Source organism: Lampris incognitus, chromosome 7 (assembly GCF_029633865.1).
Source record: "Lampris incognitus isolate fLamInc1 chromosome 7, fLamInc1.hap2, whole genome shotgun sequence".
NCBI classification, from domain to species: Eukaryota; Metazoa; Chordata; class Actinopteri; order Lampriformes; family Lampridae; genus Lampris; species Lampris incognitus.
In genome coordinates this window covers 7,067,086-7,091,797 of record NC_079217.1, presented here as the reverse complement: position 1 = coordinate 7,091,797, position 24,712 = coordinate 7,067,086, and the positions used below count along the sequence as shown (strand labels likewise).

Sequence of the window (24,712 nt, the reverse complement as noted above, 5' to 3'; positions counted from 1 at the left end):
GCCCTCAACGATAAAATATTAACCAACCCATCCACACAGGCCTGTTGCGTGGCGGACTGTGTCCTGGTCCAGGAGCAGAGGAGGAGTGCGCCACTGGTAACACACATGAGAACGGTTAACCCACACAAAAATTTAACACCCTCTGGGCAGGGAGACGTGGTCCAAACCTTAACATACTAAATAAGGATAGGTGTGATGACACAGGTTTTTAATGTAAAAACTTGCAGCCAACACCCAAATGCTTTGTAAAAAGTCATGTGGCCTATGACTCACTTACTTACATAGTTAGTACACATACACCAATGTTTTAATATACTTATATGTCTTTTTTTGTTGTTGTTGTTGTTGTTGTTGTCTTTTGATCTAGACCAGCCAGATACAGTACCGATTAATATCATACAGTCACATCAGGAACAATATCTATTTATATCATACAGTCCAACCATCGATGAGGAATCCAGTCTGAATGTCCATCCTCTCTATGCTAACATTAGAAATCGGCATGTGTATACTTATAGCATCTTTTTATTATTGTATAGACTGGTGGTGATACTTGTCCTCGTATCTCGTGTCTTCTGTGCAAAAAGTTTTTTTTTTTGTTGTTGTCGAAAGAACCCAAATGATGACTGACATACAGATTAACCTGGCTGTTCACTTTACAGTGTGATGGAGTTGGTTTTTTCATTATTTTTTTTTTTTTGGACAATTATAAGCAAAACAGTCACATCCAATTGCCACACCCCTTGGCATGTCATAGAAAAGGAAAACCCCCCCCACACACAAAAAAAGAAAGGTGGTGCGCCCCATTGGGGGTAGGCAATGGTAGAGAGGAACGTTCATGACTACAGTAAGCAGCATCCTCCATTCGTACATCTTTTAGAATAAGGCACTGCTGCATAAAGAAATGACATGGCAGGCAAACCTCTCTGGACGTATGATGGGGGAGGCGAGGTGAAAGGAGATGTTCGTCTCCAGCAAATCACGGACAGTCTGCGTGTGTCAATATGCTTGTACATATGGTGCAATGTATAAAGTAAATGTGTATGTTTGTTTATACGTAATGTAGACAGATGTGGGGTTCACATTTTGTGTCTGTGTGTGTGTGTATGAATGTGGGTCTGTGTTTCCATGTGTGTGTGTTGTAGCTGAGTGATAAAGCCATAGAGGCTAGCCTGTGTTTAGCTCAGACCGTACTCTCCAGCATCCACTCAGTGCTGCTGAATGTAACTCTCCGGTTGGCGAGCGGCGAAGACTCCACGTTGAGCTGGTTGGTGGACTTATGCCACCTCGTCCTCGCTCTGCGTGGGTAACTATGACTCTGAAATATGGAGTAATCCCCTCCGTCAAAGGAGAACCTGTGCCTAGTTCGTGCCAGCTCATTGGGGAGCAGCCCCATGTTGGCCAGGGCGCTCTTCTTGTCCTTCAGCCTCGGAGCTTCCTTGGTGCCAGCGTTGGGGCCAATGAGACACAGGGACATGGTGGACCCTGTTAGGCTACTGTCCGTCTGCGTCTCCTCGGACGGGGGGCCGGAGCGCTGGGCATCCAGGCTGGTTCTTCTCTTCAACTTGTCGGTGGTCGACGGAGGCAGCCCCACCTCCAAAATGGCGGTGGTGGCCGCTGGGTCCTCCTTCTTCTCATTGTCCACCCTCAGCACCAGTGCCATGCACTCCTTCGGTGCCTGCTGGGCCTCGTGGGACCCATCCTCGGACGGCTGCTTGGAGGCTGAGTGCTGGAGCCTGTGCTGGCTGCCGTTGGTCTGGGAGTGCATGCTGGAGCTGACCTTGGCTTTGCTCTCCTCTGGGCTGCTGTAGGCCTTGTAACGGATCATGAGGATGATGATGAACACGAGCACAGATGCGACAATTATGCCGCCGATGATGATGATCATGGTGCCACCCAGGAACTGGCTGTGCATGAAGCGGCACTGGCTGACCTCGCTGGCCGTGTGGAACTGCACACAGCCAACCACACGCGTGGCGGTTAACGAGGTGATGCCGTCGTCGTACACGGCCAACACGCACAGGTCGTACTCCCGCCCCGCGGCCAGGTCATTGATCGAGAAGGTCTTACTGGTCGACGGTATCATTCTGCGGGGAAAGGAAACACGGTAGTTGAATGATGTGGACATGAAGGATTAGTCAGGCAAGTTATCACACCTGTTAAAAAAAACACAAAACGATGACGTTCACATTTGCACAATGGCATCATATGCCTTGAGCAACAGAATGTGCTAAACTAACTCAGAGGTGTCACGTCCGCATGGCAAAGAGCTGATAGGGTCATCTGAGTCCACCTCCAGTGCTAAAGTCCACAGATATCTGAGGAGAAAGTTCCAAAGCACGCCACTGGATGAAATTTGACTTGAGACTCTGAGAGATATTCCAGGAAGGAGTGATAGTGAGGATCAGTTCCAGGGGCGACGTGTTCTGAATGATGGCAAATGTAAAATTACAAGGTGATAAACAAGGCGAAAGCGGCTTACTGTATTAAGTATTTCGCCTACAGGGGGAAAAAAAACCAAATGACTGCAGCTCCTTGGATGAATGCCATGTGGTCTGGAGACAATTTTATTTTTATTTTTTCCCCCTTTTTCCTCCCCAACTCTATCCGGCCAATTACCCTGCTCTTCCGAGTCATCCCTGCTGCTGCTCCACCCCCTCTGCCGAGCCGGGGAGGGCTGCAGACTACCACATGCCTCCTCCGATACACATGGAGCCGCCAGCCGCTTCTTTTCCCCTGACAGTGAGGAGTTTCGCCAGGGGGGGGACGTGATGCGCGGGAGGATCACGCTATTCTGCCCCAGTTCCCCCTCCCCCCTGAACAGGTGCCACGACCGACCAGACGAGGCGCAGACCAGGACACATACCCACATCCGGCTTCCCACCCACAGACACGGCCAATTGTGTCTGTATAGGGACGCCCAACCAAGCCGGAGGTAACACAGGGATTCGAACCGGCGATCCACATGTTGGTAGGCAACGGAATAGACCGCCACGCCACCCGGACACCCTGGAGAGAGTTTTCTGACGTCCTGCTAATATTGTAAGATCGACTAACTCGAGGATTTGCAAATTACCAGGCCAACATTTGTCGGCATACACAAAAGAGAAAAGCATCATCTCCTCGCTCAACAACCTGTGCTGATATAATTAAAGCGTGATCCTCGTCCCTACAGCAAAACGCCGATGGTTATCATTTGTAGGTAATGATGTAGCACCTAAAGTCAAAACAATGCTCCGTGCCTAAACCACAGCAGTGAATTATACGGCAGTACAGCTCATTACATCTGATTAGACAAAAACATCAGAGCCAACCATTAGTATCAGCTCACATCACGCATTTATCACTTCTGAAGCGCTTGCCAGTGCAGTGGTAAAACTTCATTTGTGCCCCATATTGAACGAGCGACACATTAAACACATTCTTGTACATTTAAGAATATAAGAGCATGTTAATAAGGTCGCCACGTGGCACAGTAAGAGCTTCAGTCGGAAAAAGAAAAATTGATGACCGTGCTAATCGTGTATCCATTTTTCATTCTGTTTTAAAACAGAAACGTTTTAATAATTTGCTACTGTAACCAAGACTTGTTATTGGGTTTAGCGAAAGCTCTCTATCGCTGTAACTTATGCTTTATCAATTGGTCTACTTCAGCAATTGCCTTTTATTTACTGTATCCAGATTCCAGCCCAGTCAATACATAACCGCCAGACACGACAATACGTTTTAGCCAATTAATGAAGGCATTGACTGAAAATAAAACGGAATAGATTCTCTATATTTTATGAATTAAAGGGCGCTTCCGCTTTACTACGACAGTGAAGAAGTGGCAGTAGAGAGCTTTTTTGTTTCAAACCAGGAAAATAAACCCATAACCCATATGGCAAACAGTACAAATCTTCAACTCCCAATATACGACATCCAAATTCCGGTATTGACACGAGTGATAATTCATGCAAAATATTATTAATGCTCAGTCAAAACTATATTTAACAGCTTGTTTATTTTTGGATGAACTTTACCATCCTACATCTGTGGGATTTACAGATCCCGTGACGAACCATCATGACATTCAGCAGATGGCCATTCCAGATGGCTCACCGTTTCCTCGCTTGCTACCTTTCCCTGCTTCTCTTAATCCACCCCCTCCGCCTGGACTTACCTATAGACCAAGGTGTCATCTGCGGTGCTGTTGTACTGTATCTGGTACATCCTGATGCCCGGGATGTGGCGCTCAGACGGCCAGCGGATCACAGCAGAGGAAGAGGTCAGCTCGGTGACCACCACCCTCTTGTCCTGTTTGTCATGGCCCTTGGTGTCATTGCCAGACTTGGAGGAGGTGGTTATGTCTGAGAGGCCAGGGTCTTCGCGCATGTGGCCCGTGTTGTTTACAAACAGCGGCAGCGGGATCATGTTGATCTCGACGGCAGCCGTGGCGATGCCTGCGGCATTGGAGGCCACGCAGTTGAATGCCCCACTGTCCTTCAGTGTGGTGATGAGAATGTCAAGCGTGCCGTTATCATACAGGATGGTGCGGGAGTTGTTGTGCACCAGTTTGCCATCTGGAGAGCGCCAGTGGATCTCCGGGTCTGGGTCCCCCATAGCTTTGCATTTGAGTGTGACGCCCTGGCCCTCCATCACGTATGGCTTGGTGGAAAGGTGTTTGGTGATCAGCGGCGGCTCGCAGATGAACTCTTCCTCTTGAATGGACCAAAAGTACTTGTCCATGAGGTGCTCGGGTGAGGCGCAGGTCTCAAGGTCGTCCTCCCTTGTCAGCCTGCGGAGCCACAGCAGCTCGCAGTTGCAGTGGAGCGGGTTGCCTCCAAAACTCACTGCCAAGGAGGACGGGTTGGAGCCCTTGGCATCAGAGAGAACCTGGGCGTGCTGGAAAAGGCTGTCTGGTGGCAGCTTCTGTAGCCTGTTGGAGGTCATGTCCAGACGGACCAGCTTGGTGAGCAGAGTGAAAGTCCCAGCTCCGATGTGGTCGATCAGGTTGTGGTCCAGCGTTAGCGTATTTATGTTGGTCATCCTAGCTATGGCGTCCCAGGGCAGGCTCCTCAGGTTGTTATTGGACAGGTCCAGGTCCTCAATGGTGGACACAAACACATCAAAGGAGGTGGGGGCCACATGGTGGATCTGGTTGTTCCCCAGGATGAGGTGGCGCAGGTTGGCCAGGCCCTTGAAATGGTCAGTCTTGATGACGCTGAGACGGTTGCCGTCCATGTGGAGGGCCCGGAGGGATCGCAGGTCGACGAAGGCGTGGGGTGTGATCTGGCTGATGGTGTTGCGCGACAAAGTGAGGTGGACCAGGCTGCTCATGTTGAAAAAGTCTTTCTTGCGGATGACCGTGATGAAGTTGTCGGTGAGGCGCAGCTCCACGGTTTTGCGGTCGATGGTGGGGGGCACGAACAGCAGGCCGGTTTTGGCGCAGAGCAGGGTCAGAGTCGGGGAGAGGTGCTGGCAGATGCAGCGGCCTGGACAGCTGTATCCCTTCACCAACACCCCACACAGCAGCACACACAGAACCAGCCGCTCCATTGTTGATCAGTTTCCAGATCCTAGGTGTGAGATTAAAAACGGGGAAGTGAGAAAGGACATTGAGTTATACACAAAAAAAAAAAAGAGAACAGAACAGAATAGAACTTTGTCGTTGTACAAGTACAACGAAATTTGACAGTGAAGGAGATCTTTAAATTCGTTAAAAGGAAACAAACATCATATTTTTTAAAAGACTTATGTAGCCCGGGTTCGGATTAGTGAAACTGCCAGCGAGGTATCTATCACAACCCGTTGTGGAGCTTTTCTGAAATAACGGCTCGAGCGATGATGAGAGTCGGCTCCAACGCTCCGGCACCACCAGCCGTCTCTCTGCTCTTTTGATGGAAATAATAGGTGTATTTTTGCACCATGGGTAATGCGCCGCCGTACCGCAGCACCGGCGAACCATGTAATTTATTGGATGATCACAGTGTAATCTTCGTCTGTTAGGGAAACATTTCATAAAGTTTCCTTCCTACAATGACACTTTTTTTCCCTTTCTGTGTGTTAGCGCCGGGCGTCACAGCTATGTGCGGAGCGGAGGGTGGAAAAGGGCACGTGTCAGCACTGCTTCAGGATTTTTATGACCTTTTCATGCTCGCTGCTCTCCGTATGCTTCGGAAATGTACTGCAAAATTAGACATGAACCTGTCATGTAAATCAGGGCAACCAAAAGTGAAGGTGGTGGTGGTGGTGGTGGGGTCAATCCATCAGACGAAAAGTATAATTGGATGGATTTCATGTTTTCAGGTTTTTGAGGGGGATGCTCAGGATCCCCTGATCCTCATTTAGAGGTATCGATTCCAGCTCAGGCCCGTGGTGACAAGTGTAAGACGAGATCCTGGGGAATGATAGCCACAGAATCCCCAGTGGGACGCAGGCTGTAATGTCTGCCATACTGCGGGCAGTTTCACCCTTTTTGGCATCAATCACGATCGCTAACACATTAACCCCTTACCGCCTGTCGGAGAGCCACTGGACGGGGAAGGAGATGACAACTGGCCTTCAGAATCCAATAATCGTATTAGGATAAGGACAAATAACCATAACCGTGGCTTGGTGGTTAGTGTTAGCCCCCCCCCCCCCACATTGATCCACAATCACTCAATCACCGATCAATAAACCGATGCATCTCAGTATCACAACGAACCGCTTTGTTCACGTCTCCGCCCTTCTCCCCCGAGTGGATTTTTTGTACATAATCTAGGCCTCCATCTTTAATTTTCTCTGTAGAAACTCGACAGCTATTTTTTAGCCGTTGAATTGTTTCAATTAACGTCACACAAGCTTTTTTTTCAGTCTTCAGTCACGTCTTTATTGAGGTTAGGGCATTAAAAGTTTCCCGCCAGGGGGTATTCTGTGCGAGGAAATTTTCAAAACCCCGGAGAGGCTTTATTTACTTAGCTAAGCCCCCCTCTCATTGTTGGCAGCTCAGCGTGCCATGCTTGTTAATTATCGCACCTAATTTTCCTTTTAAAGTCGCTGCGGAAGTTACACCATTAAAGAAGGCTAGAGCGGCGCCGGCTATGCCCCTTACGTGAGGCGGGCATCCAACAAACATTCAAGCGTCAGCGCCCGAGTCTGTTGTTCAGGACCGGCGCGGTGTCGGACCTGCGGTTTGTTTATGCCCGGTGCGGCGTCGGCCTTCCCCTGATTACGTGGCCGCTTGGCTAAGCAGGCCACGAGGCTGCCGGTTCCTCCGAGCATCGTCTGCGGTAAAGCCTCCCCTGCCACACTGCCGAGGCTACACACTACTGCTCTCTCAGCTTCCCGAGGAGGGCAAAAAAAAAAAAAAAACTTTGTTGCCACGGCAACTCTACGGTAAAATGTAGGTCTTTGAATTCCATTAAGATGAGGCTGCCGTCTGCAAAAAAAAAAAGAAAAAAAGAAGAGGCTTCAATCCTCACGCAGATGAGGGAGATTAAACAGGGATGTCTCAGATTCGGGTTTTGGCCCGACTGCTCGACGCGGTCAGCCCAGAAAAACACCGGTCTGCAGACCGACGAGGCCGGAAGGTGCACGAGTTCATCCTCGAGTCAGCCAGGGAGTATGAATCTGGCACGAACATCTAACAAGACCCGTGAGATTTGGCTGTGCATGGTGATCACAGCGAGGGGGCTGAGCAGCGAGAAGGCACGAGATAATGCTCATTTGCATAAACTTTTATAATCAGCCCCTTGTAATGACTAAGCAGGAGCCTAAGTACCTGAGGAGCGTCACAAACACCAACACTACCGCAGAAATCACGTGAAACCTGAACGTCGAAAGAGGAAAACCAACGGAGACCAACGCTCATTTGTTGCTGTAGCCGTGACACCACCAGAGAAACCCTGCTGTTACTGCACCCCACCTCCTGCTCCGCACCGCCATTTCTACTTTATCCTATGTCCGTGTGATTGGTTAGTCCTATTTTCTAACTGCTTTTTTTGTATGATGCTCCCCCCCCCTATTTTGGACCCCCCCCCTTTTTCTCGCCAATTGTACTTGGCCAATTGCCCCACTCTTCCGAGCTGTCCCGGTCTCTGCTCCACCCCCCTCTGCCGATCCGGGCAGGGCTGCAGACTATCACACGCCTCCTCCGACACACGTGGAGTCACCAGCCGCTTCTTTTCACCTGACAGTGGAGAGTTTCTCCAGGGGGACGTAGCGCGTGGAAGGATCATGCTATTCCTCCCCAGTTCCCCCTCCCCCCAAACAGCCGCCCCGACTGACCAGAGGAGGCGCTAGTGCAGCAATCAGGACTTGTACCCACTTCCGGATTCCCACCCGCAGACACGGCCAATTGCGTCTGTAGGGATGCCCGACCAAGCCCGACGTAACACGGGGATTCGAACCGGCGATCCCCGTGCTGGTAGGCAACGGAATAGACCGCTATGCTACCCGGACGCCCGTGTGTGATGCTTTGTTTGTGCTCATTCTTGCCTGCAAATCAAAGGCCTTCAGGGACTGTACTGAAGACACGAAGGTCTTTGCAGACTGGAATAACAACCTGGCTGATGTGCTGGGGTGTGTATGACACAGTGACCTTGGAGCTTTACTAGCAGTTCAGTGACCACCGGAAGCACAAAGCCACAAATTGTGCTTCCGGTAGTCACTGAACTGCTCTCATATGAGGGGCGGCACAGATAGCTTTTCATTAACACCCCAATCTACTACTACTACTACTACTATTACTTATGGCTGCTCCCATTAGGAGTCGCCACAGCGGATCATCCGTTTCTATCTCTTCCTGTCCTCTGCATCTTCCTCTGTCACACCAGCCACCTGCATGTCCTCCCTCACCACATCCATAAACCTCCTCTTTGGCCTTCCTCTTTTCCTCTCCCCTGGCAGCTCCATATTCAGCATCCTTCTCCCAACATACCCAGCATCTCTCCTCCACACATGTCCAAACCATCTCAATCTTGCAAAACCCAGCCACCGAGGAGGCACAAGCCAGTGCATTCTTAGTGCCGGTCCCAAGCCCGGATAAATGGGGAGGGTTGCGTCAGGAAGGGCATCCGGCGTAAAATCTTTGCCAAATCAAATATGCGGATCATAAATAAGATTCCATGAACAGCCCAGTAACAACTCCAAAAAGACCCGGACCTGGGACGGGTACACCAATGCCTACTCCTGCAGCCAGGGTCGCAGGGAAGAACCTTGTGGCTGGGTGGAGTCCCAGAGCTCTGCTTCCACAGCTGAAGCAAGGACACATATGTAGCACCACAGATACGCAACACAACTGTTGTGTGACTTTGTTGTGACCAAAACGATACAGGATCGTTGCTTTAAATGTGTAACTGGAAGCAGGTCTGTCACTGAGAGACCATAATTAACTGAGTAGCTGACGTGACGTATGATTTACCTCATAGTGATTAGAAGCTAGCTGACAACCCCCCCCCCCCACAAAAAAAGAAAAGGGAGAAAAAAGGTGACACATCAAAAGCACTTAAAAACTTTTATCAAGAGACTGATTTGGTTGAGCGGGTTAAAGGTTATAGGGGCAACGTCTTACGTTCACCTCTGTCGATGGCGTTTCTGTAAAATCCTACCACGAATGAAACCGCGTGGGCAATATCAAGTGACAGAATACACGGCAGGGGCTAAAAGAAAACAATGGTGGGGGGCAGAAAAGATACTAAGAAACATCCATCCATTATCCATCCATCCGTTATCCATCCATCCATCCATTATCCATCCATCCATCCGTTATCCATCCATCCATTATCCATCCATCCATCCATTATCCATTCATCCATCCATTATCCATCCATCCATTATCCATTCATCCATCCATTATCCATCCATCCAACCATTATCCATCCATCCATCCATTATCCATCCATCCGTTATCCATCCATCCATCCATTATCCATTCATCCATCCATTATCCATCCATCCAACCATTATCCATCCATCCATCCATTATCCATCCATCCATTATCCATCCATCCATCCATCCATCCATCCATTATCCATCCATCCGTTATCCATCCATTATCCGAACCGCTTATGCTGCTCTCAGGGTCACGGGGATGCTGGACCCTATCCCAGCAGTCATTGGGCAGCAGGCGGGGAGACACCCTGGATAGGCCGCCAGGCCATCACAGGGCCCACACACACACACACACACACACACACACACACACACACACACACACACACATTCACACCTCGGGACAATTTAGTCCGGCCGAGTCACCTGACCTACATGTCTTTGCACTGTGGGAGGAAACCGGAGCCCCTGGAGGAAACCCACGCAGACACGGGGAGAACACGCAAACTCCACACAGAGGACGACCCCCCCCCCCAAGGTTGGACTACCCCGGGCCAAAACCTTCTTGCTGTGAGGTGACCGCACTAACCACTGTGCCACCGTGCTGCCACTAAGAAATATGCCAAAATAAAATTACACTATGTTGATCTAAAAAACAAAATCCTTAATGTCTTACAAGAGGATGTATTTTTAGATGTATTCACTCACAAACGTTGTTGAAAGGGTCACTCCCCCCCTCCCCCAATCCACACACACACACACACACACCTTGACAGATGGTGCAGCTAAAACGTGGCCGGGTTGTGCGTGCGGGAGTCAGAAGCTGCGTTCCTGAGTTGCTTCGCATCTAAAAAGTGACAGGATCCTTGTCTACATGTGAGGTGTGGGGCAGGGGTCAGGTGCAGAGCCCCGCTGGCCAAGGGGCAAGAGCGGGGCAGATCTCAGTACAGCAGACCTTGACAGAAGGAGGTAGCAGCCAAAAGGGGGGGAAAAAAAGACGGGCCGGCTGGAGTGAGGAGGAGTCGGCTGAGGTGACAAGGGCATCTAGTTAGGATGCCTCTTGGGCGCTTCCTTTGGAGGTATACCAGCATGGCCGACTGGGAGGAGACCCCAGGGCAGCCTGAGGTGGATGGGAGGAATATACTTCCCAGCCAGCCTTTGAAACTGCTAGAGAGAAGGCCACCTTAACCCTGACCCGGAGAGGTGGAATAGAAAATGGATGGATGGGAGGACGGACGGATTGCTAAGTGTTTGCTATTCATGAATGCACAGGGACGTGAACGGCTTCATGTCCCAAGGAAGGTCTCCGTCTGTCTCCCGCTCGCTCCCATACGGTGAGCACGACCCAAGTCCACGTTTTCAGGACTGATTCCCAATTACAGTATTCGGCGGTTTCATCGGCGAGAGGACGGAAAAGCGTTTCGATATCAGCGTGGAACTTGCAACAACACGAGGGGAAACTACAACTTAGCCCAGCAAATTTGTCAAATTTTCAAAATCTGTGAAAGCATTGATTAAAAAAAAAAGAAAGAAAAAATGATTACCTGCGGGTTTAATGAATTCTGAGATACTCTGCAATGTTGTAATCACAGCAATGGCAGAGTGATGGATAATCAACATTCAAGTACAGTCTCAAGTTTTCATTTACTTCATCTTTAAGCACACGAGTTGCACCCAAATTAAAATCCGTTTTGCAAACCGTGTGCTTGTAGCTCCTGGCTAGAATCACACAGAAATGTGCCACAGTACTGGTAAATAATACAACTTAGCATTATTACTCCTGAAGTGGTACCATCTAGCAAAGCGTAATCGCGACGTCGACCTGCGCAATGACATAACCGCAAAAAAGGCTGCGAATTAATGAGATAATAAAATGTGCACGTGTGAACGTGTTCGTGTGCAGTCTGCATGTCTACGCCCATAATTAAGAGACGACTAATCAGTCTCTGTTTAGGCAGTGAAGCGTGTGCGGTCTACGGTCACATGACTATCCGCCGTGTTGTGTGCAGACCAGAAAGAAGGGGGGGGGGATGGATACCGATCACAACGAGCAGGTTAACGCTGATGAACTGGTGGCAAAAAAACAAAATCAAAAAACAAACCCACGACCTCTGTCATATGGCGATATTTTGGATTCCAGCTCAGCGATGTTGAGCAGAAAGAGGTACTGAGTAAAACATGCAAAATGAAAGTCGCCACATGTCGCGGCAACACAACAAATTTGTATTATTTGTATAAATCTGTTAATTATATTGCAATAGCAAATTGCAACATTATCCACAATAATCACAATATGACTTTTTGGTAACACTTTAGTATGGGGGAACGTAGTCACCATTAATTAGGTGCTTATTAGCATGCAAATTAGCGACATATTGGCTCTTAATTGGTCATTATTACGTACTCATTAACGCCTTATTCTGCATGGCCTTATTATACAACCAGTAAGCCATTAACTATGAGTTTTCCCTCTATAACCTCAGAAGTATTGCTTATTAGTAGTACCATCTCAATATGCTTTGCTTAGTATGGACTTTATAAGGTGGTAGTACCACAAGAAGAGTTATTCTCCCTTACTAACACTTAATGAATATGGTCTGTTCTTACATAACAAAACACAAAACTACAAGTGTTCATAGTGTTAAATGACTGTAAATTAAGTTTTTGTTACTTAGAATATGTTCCCCATACTAAAGTGACATCTTGATCATTACTAATTCACTAGTAATTAAGTTTTTTTATGTTCCCCACACTAAAGTGTTACCGACTTTTTTTCACCAAATCGTGCAGCACTACTTGATTGATGTGACTGTGAGATCATGACACGAATGTGGCGTGCATGGTAAACTATTAGCAGGCAGCTGAGAATATTATATATATATATATATATATATATATATATATATAGAGAGAGAGAGAGAGAGAGAGAGAGAGAGAGAGAGAGAGAGATGCATGCTCAATATTCCAGGTAAGAAAATCAAAGGAGGTTGAGTCAGTTCATCTGGATACGACGCTGTACCCAGATGAACTGACTCAACCTTCCTTGACTATACCTGTGTAACCACTGTGTTCCAGGGCTACATGAAGTCAAGTTTAGTTGTATAGCCCGAAATAACGAGGTAGTCCCGAAGGTTTACAACCAACAAGAATATATGACATATGGCACCCTCTGTCCTTGGACCCCAGACCCGAATGAGGAAAAACTCCACAAGAAAAACCTTATCAGGAAATAATGTGAGAAACATCGGGAAGCGCAACAGAGGAGGGGTCCCGGTACCACTTTATAACTACACAAATGAAGCATTAGTTAAGTATTAGTAACTACTGAAGTCATCAGCTGTAAAGCAAGGCATGCACCAGTGGTTAGTGTGTTAGTAGATGTTTTATAAATACTTATTAATACTGCAGTTCATGATTAATTCACGCACAGATCTACATGGAAATAGTTTGTTAATCATGTACTCACACTTTCTAAAGGATCTTATGATCCTTTAGACTTTTGCGAGTCTCAAAGTACTGCTGGCCTTTCAGTCTCACGTGTAAACGCTTTGTAAGGCCTAGATAGTCCTCACTTTAGATGAGGTCCCACAAAATACTTACCTAACAACTACTAACTACCTGAATTAATCACGAATTGCAGTATTAATAAGTATTTATAAACATCTATTAACACACTCACTAACCATTGGTGCGTGTCTTGCGTTACAAATGGCGACTTCAGTAGTTACTAATACTTAACTTCACTAACGCTTCATTTGTCTAGTTATTAGAAATTGTTACCGGGGTCCCTCTTCCAGGATGGACAGACACACAACAGGTATGTGTCAAACGCACAAAATATTATGTTATTATTTCTCATCTGTTGAGTTTTGTGATTATTACAGATTCAAAAAAGCCACGTCGCCCTTCACCGTCTCATAAGGACTTTGCTGACAGTCCATTTTGCCCAAGTTCCTCTGGGGGGTCCGCGACTATTCGTTGAGCTGAAACCGATTCTGAGCGTGTGAAGTTGCATAGGGACAATTACAGTCATATATAACAGTCCAACAGTCTGCCTTCCAGTTCAGACTACGCTGCCTCCCCTGTATATACCATCCAAGCACGGATGTTTAGGTAGGAATATACTCCAATTAAGTAGCGTAAGCAGTGTACTGTCAGCTGCCCCGGCGTGACTCTTGTCAGGAAGAAAGCATAATTATTGACAGCCTGGGTTCGCCGGAGTCAAACCCGTCTCCACCGGCGGACGTCTAAAGCAAGCGCCACAGCCCCGGGGATTTCTGGTCACATCTCATCAAGGCCAGGGATTCCGCGGTAAACAGAGGAACATTTGCATTTTATAATTATGTTTGGATGCGACGAGTGTTAGTCTACTCTTTTAATCACAACCCGTTCAGGACTCGGAGAACGGAGAAGTGAAATCTATTACGACTCCCCGGACTTTATTTGTAGCCAATTTCTTTAACTTTCCGCCCCTTAATAAAGCAGACGAGACGAAACTGAAATGGCACTTTTCAATTGGACAAGCTGTTGTCATGAATACGACCAATTTCAGTCAACTCTTAATCGACTAAAATCCGTATTTATGGCTTATTAAAATATGATAGAGTGGAAATACTCACGGCGTTTGGATGCTTAGGGTGTCTTTGAAATGTGTTCTGAATCGTCACAAAACGTTGTGATCTTCATGTTTCATACGCGCAAGAAAAGAGAGACGTTGTTCATCTTGCAGCTTCACACCAGCACACACACATGCGTGCAGGGAGTGGCGGCCGAAGAAACGTTCCCTCTGCATTTTTCCCATCTTGCCGTCCTTCCTCCAGGGGCAGCTGGGAGCAGCTGGCAGCCCTCTCCTTCGGCGCCTGGGGACCGATTCCAGGTGGACGTCCATGTCACGGTCAGGGACGGGGCAGGAGATTTTTCTGCATGTGTTTATTGGCGCACTTTTTTTTTTAACAATATATTTCTCGGTATTTCGCATTGAAAGAATGCAGAGTCACACATACATGGACCCCATCATCAAATATTCAGGGACAAAGAAAAGGAAAGAGAGAAATTATAATAGTCTCCTGGCACACCAAGGTGATGCAGCATCTCCACTGCTGTTCTGCATACACACACACACACACAGGGGTGCACATAACCTTTTTGGGTCTGGTTCTGTAGGGAGCACCTGGCGATGTTGCTGGGTGCTCCGTCTTTACCCGGCACGATTATTCCACAAGCTGTCGTCATCAGTACCCTCCTGACTGCTCTCCTCACTCTCTTTCTTTCTTTCAAACATGGCAGATGAAGATGTAGGCCTACTCCTTTCTCCCGGGTTGAGTCTGTGATCAGCTGTTTGCATCCATAAGTCAACAGCTGGCTTCGGGTCAAACGTCTCTGTTGTCGTCTTAGACATCAGGGATGAGAGGCGAGGGTCTGACAGGCGGGGATTCTGTACTCGCTTTTTATCACATTGAGTTGTGAAAATCCCCTCTCACACGCAGCACTGCTCAAGGGCAGTGTAAGGGACAACAGAAGGACTCTATGAATGTCGGAGTAACTATCCGGATGACTTATCTTCACTGTGTTGACCGAGTCTCGCACAGAGGAGGCTGCCAAACATTTTTCCTGCTTGCTTTAAACGCACCCATTCTCTTACAGTGGAGTCTCTGTCAGCAGACAAGCTGGCCTCATATTTCTGGAGGATGCTGCTAAGTGTTGTGTTGCCAAAACCGTGGCGGTCTTGAATTTCTTGAGGCCAAGTTGAAGGATAAAAAATTAAAAATTGATCGCATGACTTAAGGCATTCATATCTGCTTTCAAACTCGTGAATTAGACCTCTCAATACGTCAGCCTTATCCCTGTCAGCATCAGCATGTGAAATGGTCTCTTTCCTGTACTTGCCTTCACTGTCAAGCAGTAGTGTCAGCTGTCCAGCAGCTACCATGAGCTCATCTTTGCATTCACCAGTAGTCAGTTCATCTTGCTGGAACCTGAGGGAGGTGAACTGTAAGAGGTTTGCAGTGTCAAGCATGTTGGCTAGGAAACACTTAAAACGCTCTGCAGATATGTTTTAGGTCACTGCCATCCCTCGTAGCCTTTTGAATGGCAGGTATATATAGCCTCCATATGTTCAGCAGAGTCTCTTGCCTCCACGCAGAACATCCGATGTTGTGAATCTTTCCTAGTTTCACAAAGGCAATGCCGTTCTCATCACAAATCGTCTTTAGTTGTTCTGTTCTTTTTGCGCCCCCTCTCTGTAAATAAAAGCTCAGCAACTTGACAACGGAGTGATTAAATGTCCTACAGTACGGTACCATGCGATCGGCCGACTTTGGAAACGACGCCGTTGTAAACTCCAACGTTGACTGCTGCTCCATCCGTACACACCGAGACCAGCTTCGTCTTCCACTGATCCCCTAAACCGCAAGTATGGAAGAGCTGCTCCAGTCTGTTCACTATGTCCCGTGCCGCTCGGTTCACGCCCAGATTAATTAATCCAAGGAGATCTGAGGTAAACTCTCCGTAGCTAGACACAGACACGATGTACACAATCTCCTGCTCCACTTGTGTTGTCTTCTGATCCATCAAAGAGCACGCCCCAAAATCCTTCAGTTTTTCCCTCGATTCCAAACTGACTGACTGTGCGATGCTCTGCGTGATGCGGGTCCCCCCTTCTCGTGAATGATATGCACTCCCGACATTAACGCCAAGCCTCTTGAAAAGCGCAACATCCTCACGCGAACGCATCAGGCGTGCATGTTTCACTTTGTGAAAGGCCAACAGAAAAATATGACACAGTGCTTGACGCTGTTCTTCATTCAGTTTGTCCTGCCAAGTGTAACGAGGGCGAGTGGGTTTCTGATCCTGCTGCACCTGTTATTAATAGTTTGTACTGTGTTCATGCGCTCTTTACTCTTCTCGTGCTTTTCAAACGCTGGATGACTGAAAGTTTTTTTCCCCCATATAAAAGGCGCTGCTTTTTTCGGCGAGATTGGGATTTTCATGGCACATTTTGCACCACATCTCTGTGCGGTCGTCATCTGTTTGGAGCCAGGCTACTTCCTGCAGCCACTTTTCCACGAATACACGTTTTTTTATGTCCAGGTTCAGTCTGGCATTTCTTTGGAGGTGGTGCAACGCCAAAGTAATGTAGCTTGCTTCTTGGACATTTTGATAAATGGACAAAAATCCTAAAACCAGAGAAAATAATGTAACGTTAAGCTAGTTGTAATGTAATCTAACTATTTGCTGGAGCTCAAGGTTTAACAGTTAACCTTGCTAACTTGGAAAAAAAACGCATCCGCTTAATCAAGAATGAAGACTAAAAGTTGCATGATTAACAGCTGATCATTAAAATGGACACATTTGCCATAATGACTTTCTTACGCAGTGATGTTTGGAGAAAATCCTGTTGTTTCAGTAAGTATTTGTATCCCAAAAATGTTGGTACGCAAAAGTCCCTCTTTTCGTATTATCTGCTGCGCATCATTTCTTTTGACCACGCATGCACACCTGCGCGAACAGCAGTGGAGACAGTGCATCACCTTGGTATGCCAGGAATGAGCGAGACATTGACTCACTGATTCACCTCACCAGGATCTACAGCGACGACATCAGGATGTCATTCGGACTGGACAAGTGTGGTCGAATGGTGACAAAAAGAGGAAGGTAGTGAGGACTGAAGGGGGTGAATTACGAAATGGCAAGATAACAGACATACAGGACAGTCACCAGTGCCTGGGTATTCCACAGGCAAATGGAAACCACATGGAGGCAGCAAGGGGGTCAGCTACAGCCAAATACCTCCAGAGAGTGAGGCAGGTCCCGAGGAGCCAGCTGAATGGGAAGAATATGATCCAAGCCATCAACACGTACGCCCTACCAGTCTTCATATACCCAGCTAGAATATTAAGCTGACCAAAGGAGGGGGTACAGGCCACAGATATCAGGACATGGAAACTCCTCACAATGAACGGGTTCCACCCAAAGTCCAGCGGCCTGAGACTATACAATAAGCAAAAAGATTGGGGCTAAGGGTTAGTGAGTGCCAGAACCACTATCCAGGATGAAACAAGGAACATCTACGAGTACATCAGAAAGAGCCCCCCCCCCCCCCCCAGGACGAACTGCTGAGTGAGTACCTCAGGCAGCAGAAGACAGAGTGGAGAGGAAGAAGAAGAGGATCATGGAAGATTAATCCCCTCCATGGGATGTACCATTGACAGATAGAAGCCGTGGCTGATATTGAGAAATCCTACCAGTGGCTAGTAAAGGCTGGACTGAAGGACAGCATAGAGGCTCTGATCACAGCAGCACAAGAACAGGCACTCAGCACCAGATCAGTTGAGGCAGAGGTCTACCACACCAGACAGGACCCAAGATGCAGGCTGTGCAAAGAGACAGCCTGACAGTCTGCACTAGCGGGGTGCCTGTTCGGGGGGGGGGGAAACTGGGGGGAATAGCGTGAGCCTCCCACGTGTTACGTCCTCCTGGTGAAACTACTCACTGTCAGGTGATAAGAAGCGGCAGGCGACTCCACATGTATCGGAGGAGGCATGTGGTAGTCTGCAGCCCTCTCTGGATCGGCAGAGGGGGTGGAGCAGAGACCGGTACGGCTCAGAAAGGTGGGGTAATTGGCCAAGTATAATTCGGGGGAAAAAGGGCCTCCCCCCAAAAAAATGTCCACCCTTTGACAGGTGCCATTGTATCGAGATAATATGATTCACTTAGTTGTCAGTGGTTTTAATGTTTTGGCTGATTGGTGTATATTGTCCAGGAATAGAGGATACAGGAAGAAATTAATCCCTAAAAAAGTGTGTGACTATCCCTATTAGGTCCATAAACATTTAGCAGAGTAATTTGGGCTGCTTAATACTGTTCCTGGCAAAATTATGTATCTGCCTATCTGGCTGCCGGGTCAATTACTTCATGGCTAAGCCTGAATGGGATTGATTTGTAAATCAAAATAATTACCCCTCTGGCTTGGGAGTTAAATGGAGCTGCAAAAACTTGCACAGGCCATCTTTTTTAACTTTGATATCAGTCAAATGCGATTCCTGCAGAAAAATAATTTGGGATTTAAGTAGCGTAATTCTGCCTCGTACCTGTTTGAGCTTCACAAGCTTATTCAATCCTCTTACATTCCAGGATGTGATCTTAATCTCTGATTTACCTGCCATTTAGCGTAAAGTCAATTATATAGCAGAGTGCCATAAGAATATGAAAATTACTGCTCTTTTTATCAAGGGAAAAAAACCCAAAGGAAAGCAAAGGGACAATAATCCCATAAATCCAATAAAGAAAAGACCCCGAAATCACTTACGTATTTCCTCAAATGAAATACATGAATGTAACCCCCTCGGTAACTATAGCGTTCTGTTCTTCTACATGTCTGATCCTGCCCTCCCTGTGTCTGTGTGGTTTTCCTTCAGGTGCTCCAGTTTCCTCCCACCATCAGAAAGACATGCATGGTAGGGTTAATACTTCTGCCTGTGCCCCTGAGCAAGGCAATGGAAAGAAGAACTGGAGTTGGCCCCCGGGCGCCGCAGCTGCCCACTGCTCCTATACAAAGTCAATGTAACCGAACAACTGGACAACGACAAAATAACGTCGCTTTCCTTTCCTTTCCTCATAGCGAGGAGCAGCGTAGCATAAGAGCTTGAAGAGTCGCATTCTTCTGCGGGCTCCACCAAAATATTAAATATTCAGACTGTTTGAAGGATTCTGTGAGAACATCTAATCTTACTGCTTAGGTACATCGTGAGGAAGACGATATAAAAACAAATTGTTATGAAAGGAAGAGGAACAAAAACATAGAATAACATAGAAAAGTCCAACTAGGGTGAATAATAGAAAGGATCCCGATTAAATCAAACTGATCCCATTACCTTTATAATGAAGCAAATGACTTCTTGTTTGTACATTAGAGTAACACAAATCTTTTAAACACCCTTTCAGGAATGAACCATTTCAAATATACAAATCAGTATTGTCTCTCAGCTGTTAACATTAGCGGGCATGGCGTTTAGACTGTCAGTCATTATAACAAAGATTTACCTCATTACAGCAAAGGCTTGTTTACCTACTATGTCCATATGAAACAGCACATCAGCATAGCCACAACGCAAAAACTCCTGCCTAGCCTACTTCTCATTCGGCGTTGATTTGGTCCTGGTATCTTCCTGTATTCTTTGAACAAACTTCTCTGCATCGGGAACCGTCTTGAATGAATGTCGCCGCCCATTGTGCGGGATTACCGAGACAGCCAGACAGAACATTCTGTAGCACAGCCCCATGGATTGTTGCTGCTTTTTCACTGTGTCGAAGAGCTCAGAGGTCTGGGTAGAATCTAATGTTGAGGTTTTCAAACTGCACTGTTCTCTGTCTCCGAGCTGCTGGCGTAATGTTTTCCTTGTCTTTGTAGTTAAGGAACCTAACAATCACCACTCTTGGTTTTGTATCCTGGCCAGTGATACATGTCGTCCTATCCAATGCGTTCTTTCAATGACGGGTGGGGTGGGTAAGGTGTCAGTGCCGAGAGCTCTTGGTGGCCATCCTTCCAAAAATGCACATATCTTGACCCTCAGCTTTTTCGGGGAGGCCGATGAGCCTTATCTTGTTGCGACGCCCCCTGTTTTCCTGGTCTCCTACTTCCATTTCCAATGTGGCGCATTTCTCCTGTAGCAGTTATAATAGCACTGTGCATGAATGGAGTTTCAACTGTCCTCAGCCCTTCCAATTCTCTCTTCTGCGATCCTGTGAGCTTGGATTTGTAAATCACCCTCGAGTCCGCTTGTTCCCGCCAGCACATCCTCAAATTTCTTTGCAGTCACTTTGCATCGAGAGTATGGCGCTGAGGAATTCAAAGCTCAGCCCGTCCTCTGCCTCCGTTTTAGAATCTTTGCTAGCAGCAGTTGAGCTAGCAATAGCGTGCGAAATGGGTGGTGTTTTCGTGCTGCTGGGTTTTGCTGAGCGGTTTTCTGAGATTTCCCCACCAGTGTTGACTGGTAGTCTACTGTTCATGTTTATGTGGGGTTTAAGCTATTTGCTGTTTTACTAAATAATCAGTTCAATAAGTTAACCTTGGAGCCTCACAAAGATACCGTCTCATCAGCACCACAGCAGAACTGGAAGTCCAGGGTTCTTTTTGATGGTGGAGGAAGCCCACGTGAGCACGGGGAGAACATGAAAACTCCACACAGAAAAGCCCCTAGTTGAGAGATAACCCACCTGAGCACAAGGAGGCCATGCAGAGTACACACAGACAGCCACTGCTTACAGACAGGCCTGGGGAGAACATGCAAATTCCCCCTGTGCCAACACCACCCCAGGCGGGAATCGAACCCAGGGTCTTCCTGCTGTGAGGCAGCAGTGCGTGTGTGTGTTTAAATATATATAGCGGTTTTTTCCGAAACTGTCAATGGTGTTATGAGTGCTCAATTACTGAGGAGCGGAATATCAATACAGATGCAGGAAAAAAACACACACACACACAGAGCCAACAGGATACTAACAGCCTTCACCAAGAACTCAATGCTGCAGTGGAAAACAACACTAGAGGCCAACTCAAAGACAATTACACTGGTAAATGTGGCATATACCAAGGTTATGCACTATCCACGCTGCTGTTTGGCATAGGCCTGAGCCCCCTCAGTCAGATCATCACAAAGACTGGATATGGATACAGGTTCAGATCAGCCACCTCATACATGGATGACATCAAGCTGTATGCTAGGAATGAGTGAGATATTAGGAACAGAATGAATAGCGCAGTCATCCCGTATGTTTCTGGGGTCTCTGAGAAACTCAGGAGAATTTTCAACAAACACCGCATCCCGGTATACTTCAAACCCATCAACACACTCCGACAAAGACTGGTTCTTCCCGAAGACCGTGTACCACACACCCGGAAAAGCAATCTGGTGTATGCCGTACAATGCAATGAGGATTGCGCTGACCTATACATAGGAGAAACCAAACAACCGCTACACAAACGGATGGCCCAACACAGAAGGCCAAACTCCTCAGGACAAGACTCAGCAGTCTATCTACACCTAAAGGAGAAGACACACTCCTTCCAGGACAGCAACGTACACATTTTGGACAGAGAAGATAGATGGTTTGAAAGAGGGGTGAAGGAAGCCATCTATGTGAAACTGGAAAAACCATCCCTCAACAGAGGAGGAGGTCTGCGACACCACCTATCTCCCACTTACAATGCCGTCCTTTCATCGCTACCCAGGAGACTCGAGAAGCCTAGCCTCCAAGAACAACAGCCGGTCACTAACGGCTCCAATGACTCTCATGACCACTGAACAATGAAGTCGAAACTAACACCCCCAACGACCGTCGCTGCTAAACAAATCCAAATCAATAGCTCCGATGGCGACGGGCCCGGCTGGACATCGGAGCACAGGAGAGCCACGCATATCAATAGCTCCGATAACGACAGGTGTTGGTAAACATCGGATCACAAAGAGCCACGCATATCAATGGCTCTGACAACGACTCATAGAGGATAGATTCTGAGTCTCATCACCAGCCAGTCAGACTAGCTTGGTCTAGTCAGAAAGGCAGGAACTGAGGAAGCCTCTTGGATGAGAGGCGAAACGTCTTCACGGATATATACCAAGTCCAGTTGCACTTGATTCAACTCCTTTGGATACTGCTTAGAACCCTCAAACTCACAGCCCTCTGGTAGAGGACCCGAGCTTGAGGAAGACACACACCACCCAAAAAAGGGTGCAAGGGAGATTTTTTTCCCCCAAATATTTACACATATATGAAATGCATATATTTGAGTTGCTACAGCTTTGCTTTTGACCTTTGTCCTTTTTAAGTAATGAATAGAAAAAGGTCATAGACTTAAGAAAAAAAGAAAGAAATAGCTTTTGTTTTTGCAGGCTCCTTTCTACTCTCTAATCGAGCAATTGGTGCAGGGTCTCTATGAGACTTGTCATCCTGGTCTTCGGTAATGTACAGTGACAGCTGTGCTTCAAAGCCACCGTGTCATATAGGATCTCATTGTCCTCAGATCAGCAGTGTTATTTTAATGTGCAACATTAGACTGAGGAATCGTCTTGCTCTACTTCCATGCCCTTTTCCTCTGAAGCAAAAACAAATAGCTCCCACCAATAGAAAATGCATTACTGCCTGACTAATATTTCTTCTTCTCAAAGCTCTTGTTAGGACCAATGAAATTCTTCACTGGAATGGTCTCACTGAACACAGTGGAGCCATATGATGCATAATGAAATTATTAAATGTTGTAATGTTCCAGCCAATCCACTTTATGAACAAATTGTTGCAAGCAGCAAGCCAAAAAACACCCTCTGTCTAACTTCCATCTGCTAGCTGCCATGATTAACAGTATAAACAGGACAATCCACTACCCTCTTATTTAGGATGGCTCCATGCCTATTTCAAATATGCTGAGGGGGGTTTTGCGGGTCTCTGTTTTCAGACAAGACTTTGCCTTTTTCAATTTCACAGTAAGGAGACAAACAATTATGATGAACCTGAGCAACGTTTGTTCTTTTTGTCTTTGCATCTTTTCTCTCATCCCAGTGAAGTGTAAATTCTACCTGCACATTGTTTTGCAATTCCGTCTCCAAATCAAAGGATCTTCCCCCTATTTTTGCAAAGGTTCAATCTAAATTTATCCTTTTCAGAGCCTATTTAGATGGTAGCAGTTTCGCATCAACAATATGCTTTTTCAACACTGATTGAGTCAATCAATCAATCAGTCCCTATGCTTTATTCATTTCCCCTCAGTATTCTGATTCTGAGTCATTCTTCGCCCGTTCATTAATTTCGCAGATTAAAAAGCTAAATTTTACACAGAGAATCAGTATTCTATGTTTTGTCTGTTTGCCTTTTAGCCATTTGGACGATTGTGGGCATGTTTCATTATATACTGTGCATCATTTTATTAAGAATTTAAGAATTGTTTTATTTTATTATTATTTAATTAATTTTACAAAGAGGAAGGCCAAAGAGGAGGTTTATGGATGTGGTGCGAGAGGACATTAAGGTGGAAGATGCAGAGGACAGGAAGAGATGGAAACGGGTGATCCGCTGTGGTGACCCCTAATGGGAGCAGCCAAAAGTAGTCGTGGTAGTACTAGTGGTAGTACTAGTAGTAGTAGACTGTGCTTCATTTCATTACATTCCTATTTTGCTGCTAAGCTACACTGATATTACTGCTAATCTGTTGCTTTGACACCTCCACACCTCTCAAGCCTTAGACTGCATTCACTCCACACAGAACCACCCCTGCATCCTGCGTTTGTCTGTTATATGTTTGTGGCCAAACCACAACTTGGGCTCACTGTACAGAATGAAAATCGCAGCCGCAAGACGGCTCATCACTTAAAACATTCAGCTTAACATAATAAAACAGGATAATTTACCACATCAGTTTAATAACAACACTTTCTAAAATAAACACTTTCTAAAATAAACACCAGCACGGAGCGTTTCTGACTCACACATTTTAATGACCGTAATTGAATGGAGCAAATGCCACGCGCACTGGAACGCATACATGAAGATGAGCCCACGCACGCGCACACACACACACACACACACACACACACACACACACACACACACAAACATACACACACACGCACGCGCACACACGGAAAAGACCTCTTAATTTAGGTGCAGGGTAAAATTCTTCCCTCTTGCACTTGAAAGTAAACACAGTAACGATGCTATAAATGAAAAAGGTTTTGCTCAACCCCCCCCCCCCCCCAAAAAAAAAACCAAACTACACTTTTAATTGTTAAAGAGAAGAATTTCAACTTGTTCTCTGGACGTGTAGAGAGAGAAAAAAAAAAACATGTTCATGAGCTCATTTATCAATTTTCATCCAAACCGTGTTGCGAACCAGTTATGAAAGGATCTTTCATGCTTTGCTGGAGATGA

General features: G+C 46.7%; 1 protein-coding gene across 1 annotated transcript in view; it reads right to left on the bottom strand.

Annotated features, from left to right (window-relative positions):
• Window positions 1–1,044: 1,044 nt before the first annotated feature.
• Window positions 1,045–24,712, bottom strand: part of lrfn1 (leucine rich repeat and fibronectin type III domain containing 1) — a 156,065-nt gene continuing 132,397 nt past the window's right edge. The window contains exons 4-5 of the mRNA XM_056283617.1: window positions 4,163–5,558; window positions 1,045–2,087 (exon numbers count right to left, since the gene is read on the bottom strand). Of these exons, the coding sequence (XP_056139592.1) occupies window positions 1,184–2,087; window positions 4,163–5,538 (2,280 nt within the window). The 5' untranslated portion in view covers window positions 5,539–5,558 and the 3' untranslated portion in view covers window positions 1,045–1,183. The remainder of the gene's footprint in view (window positions 2,088–4,162; window positions 5,559–24,712) is intronic.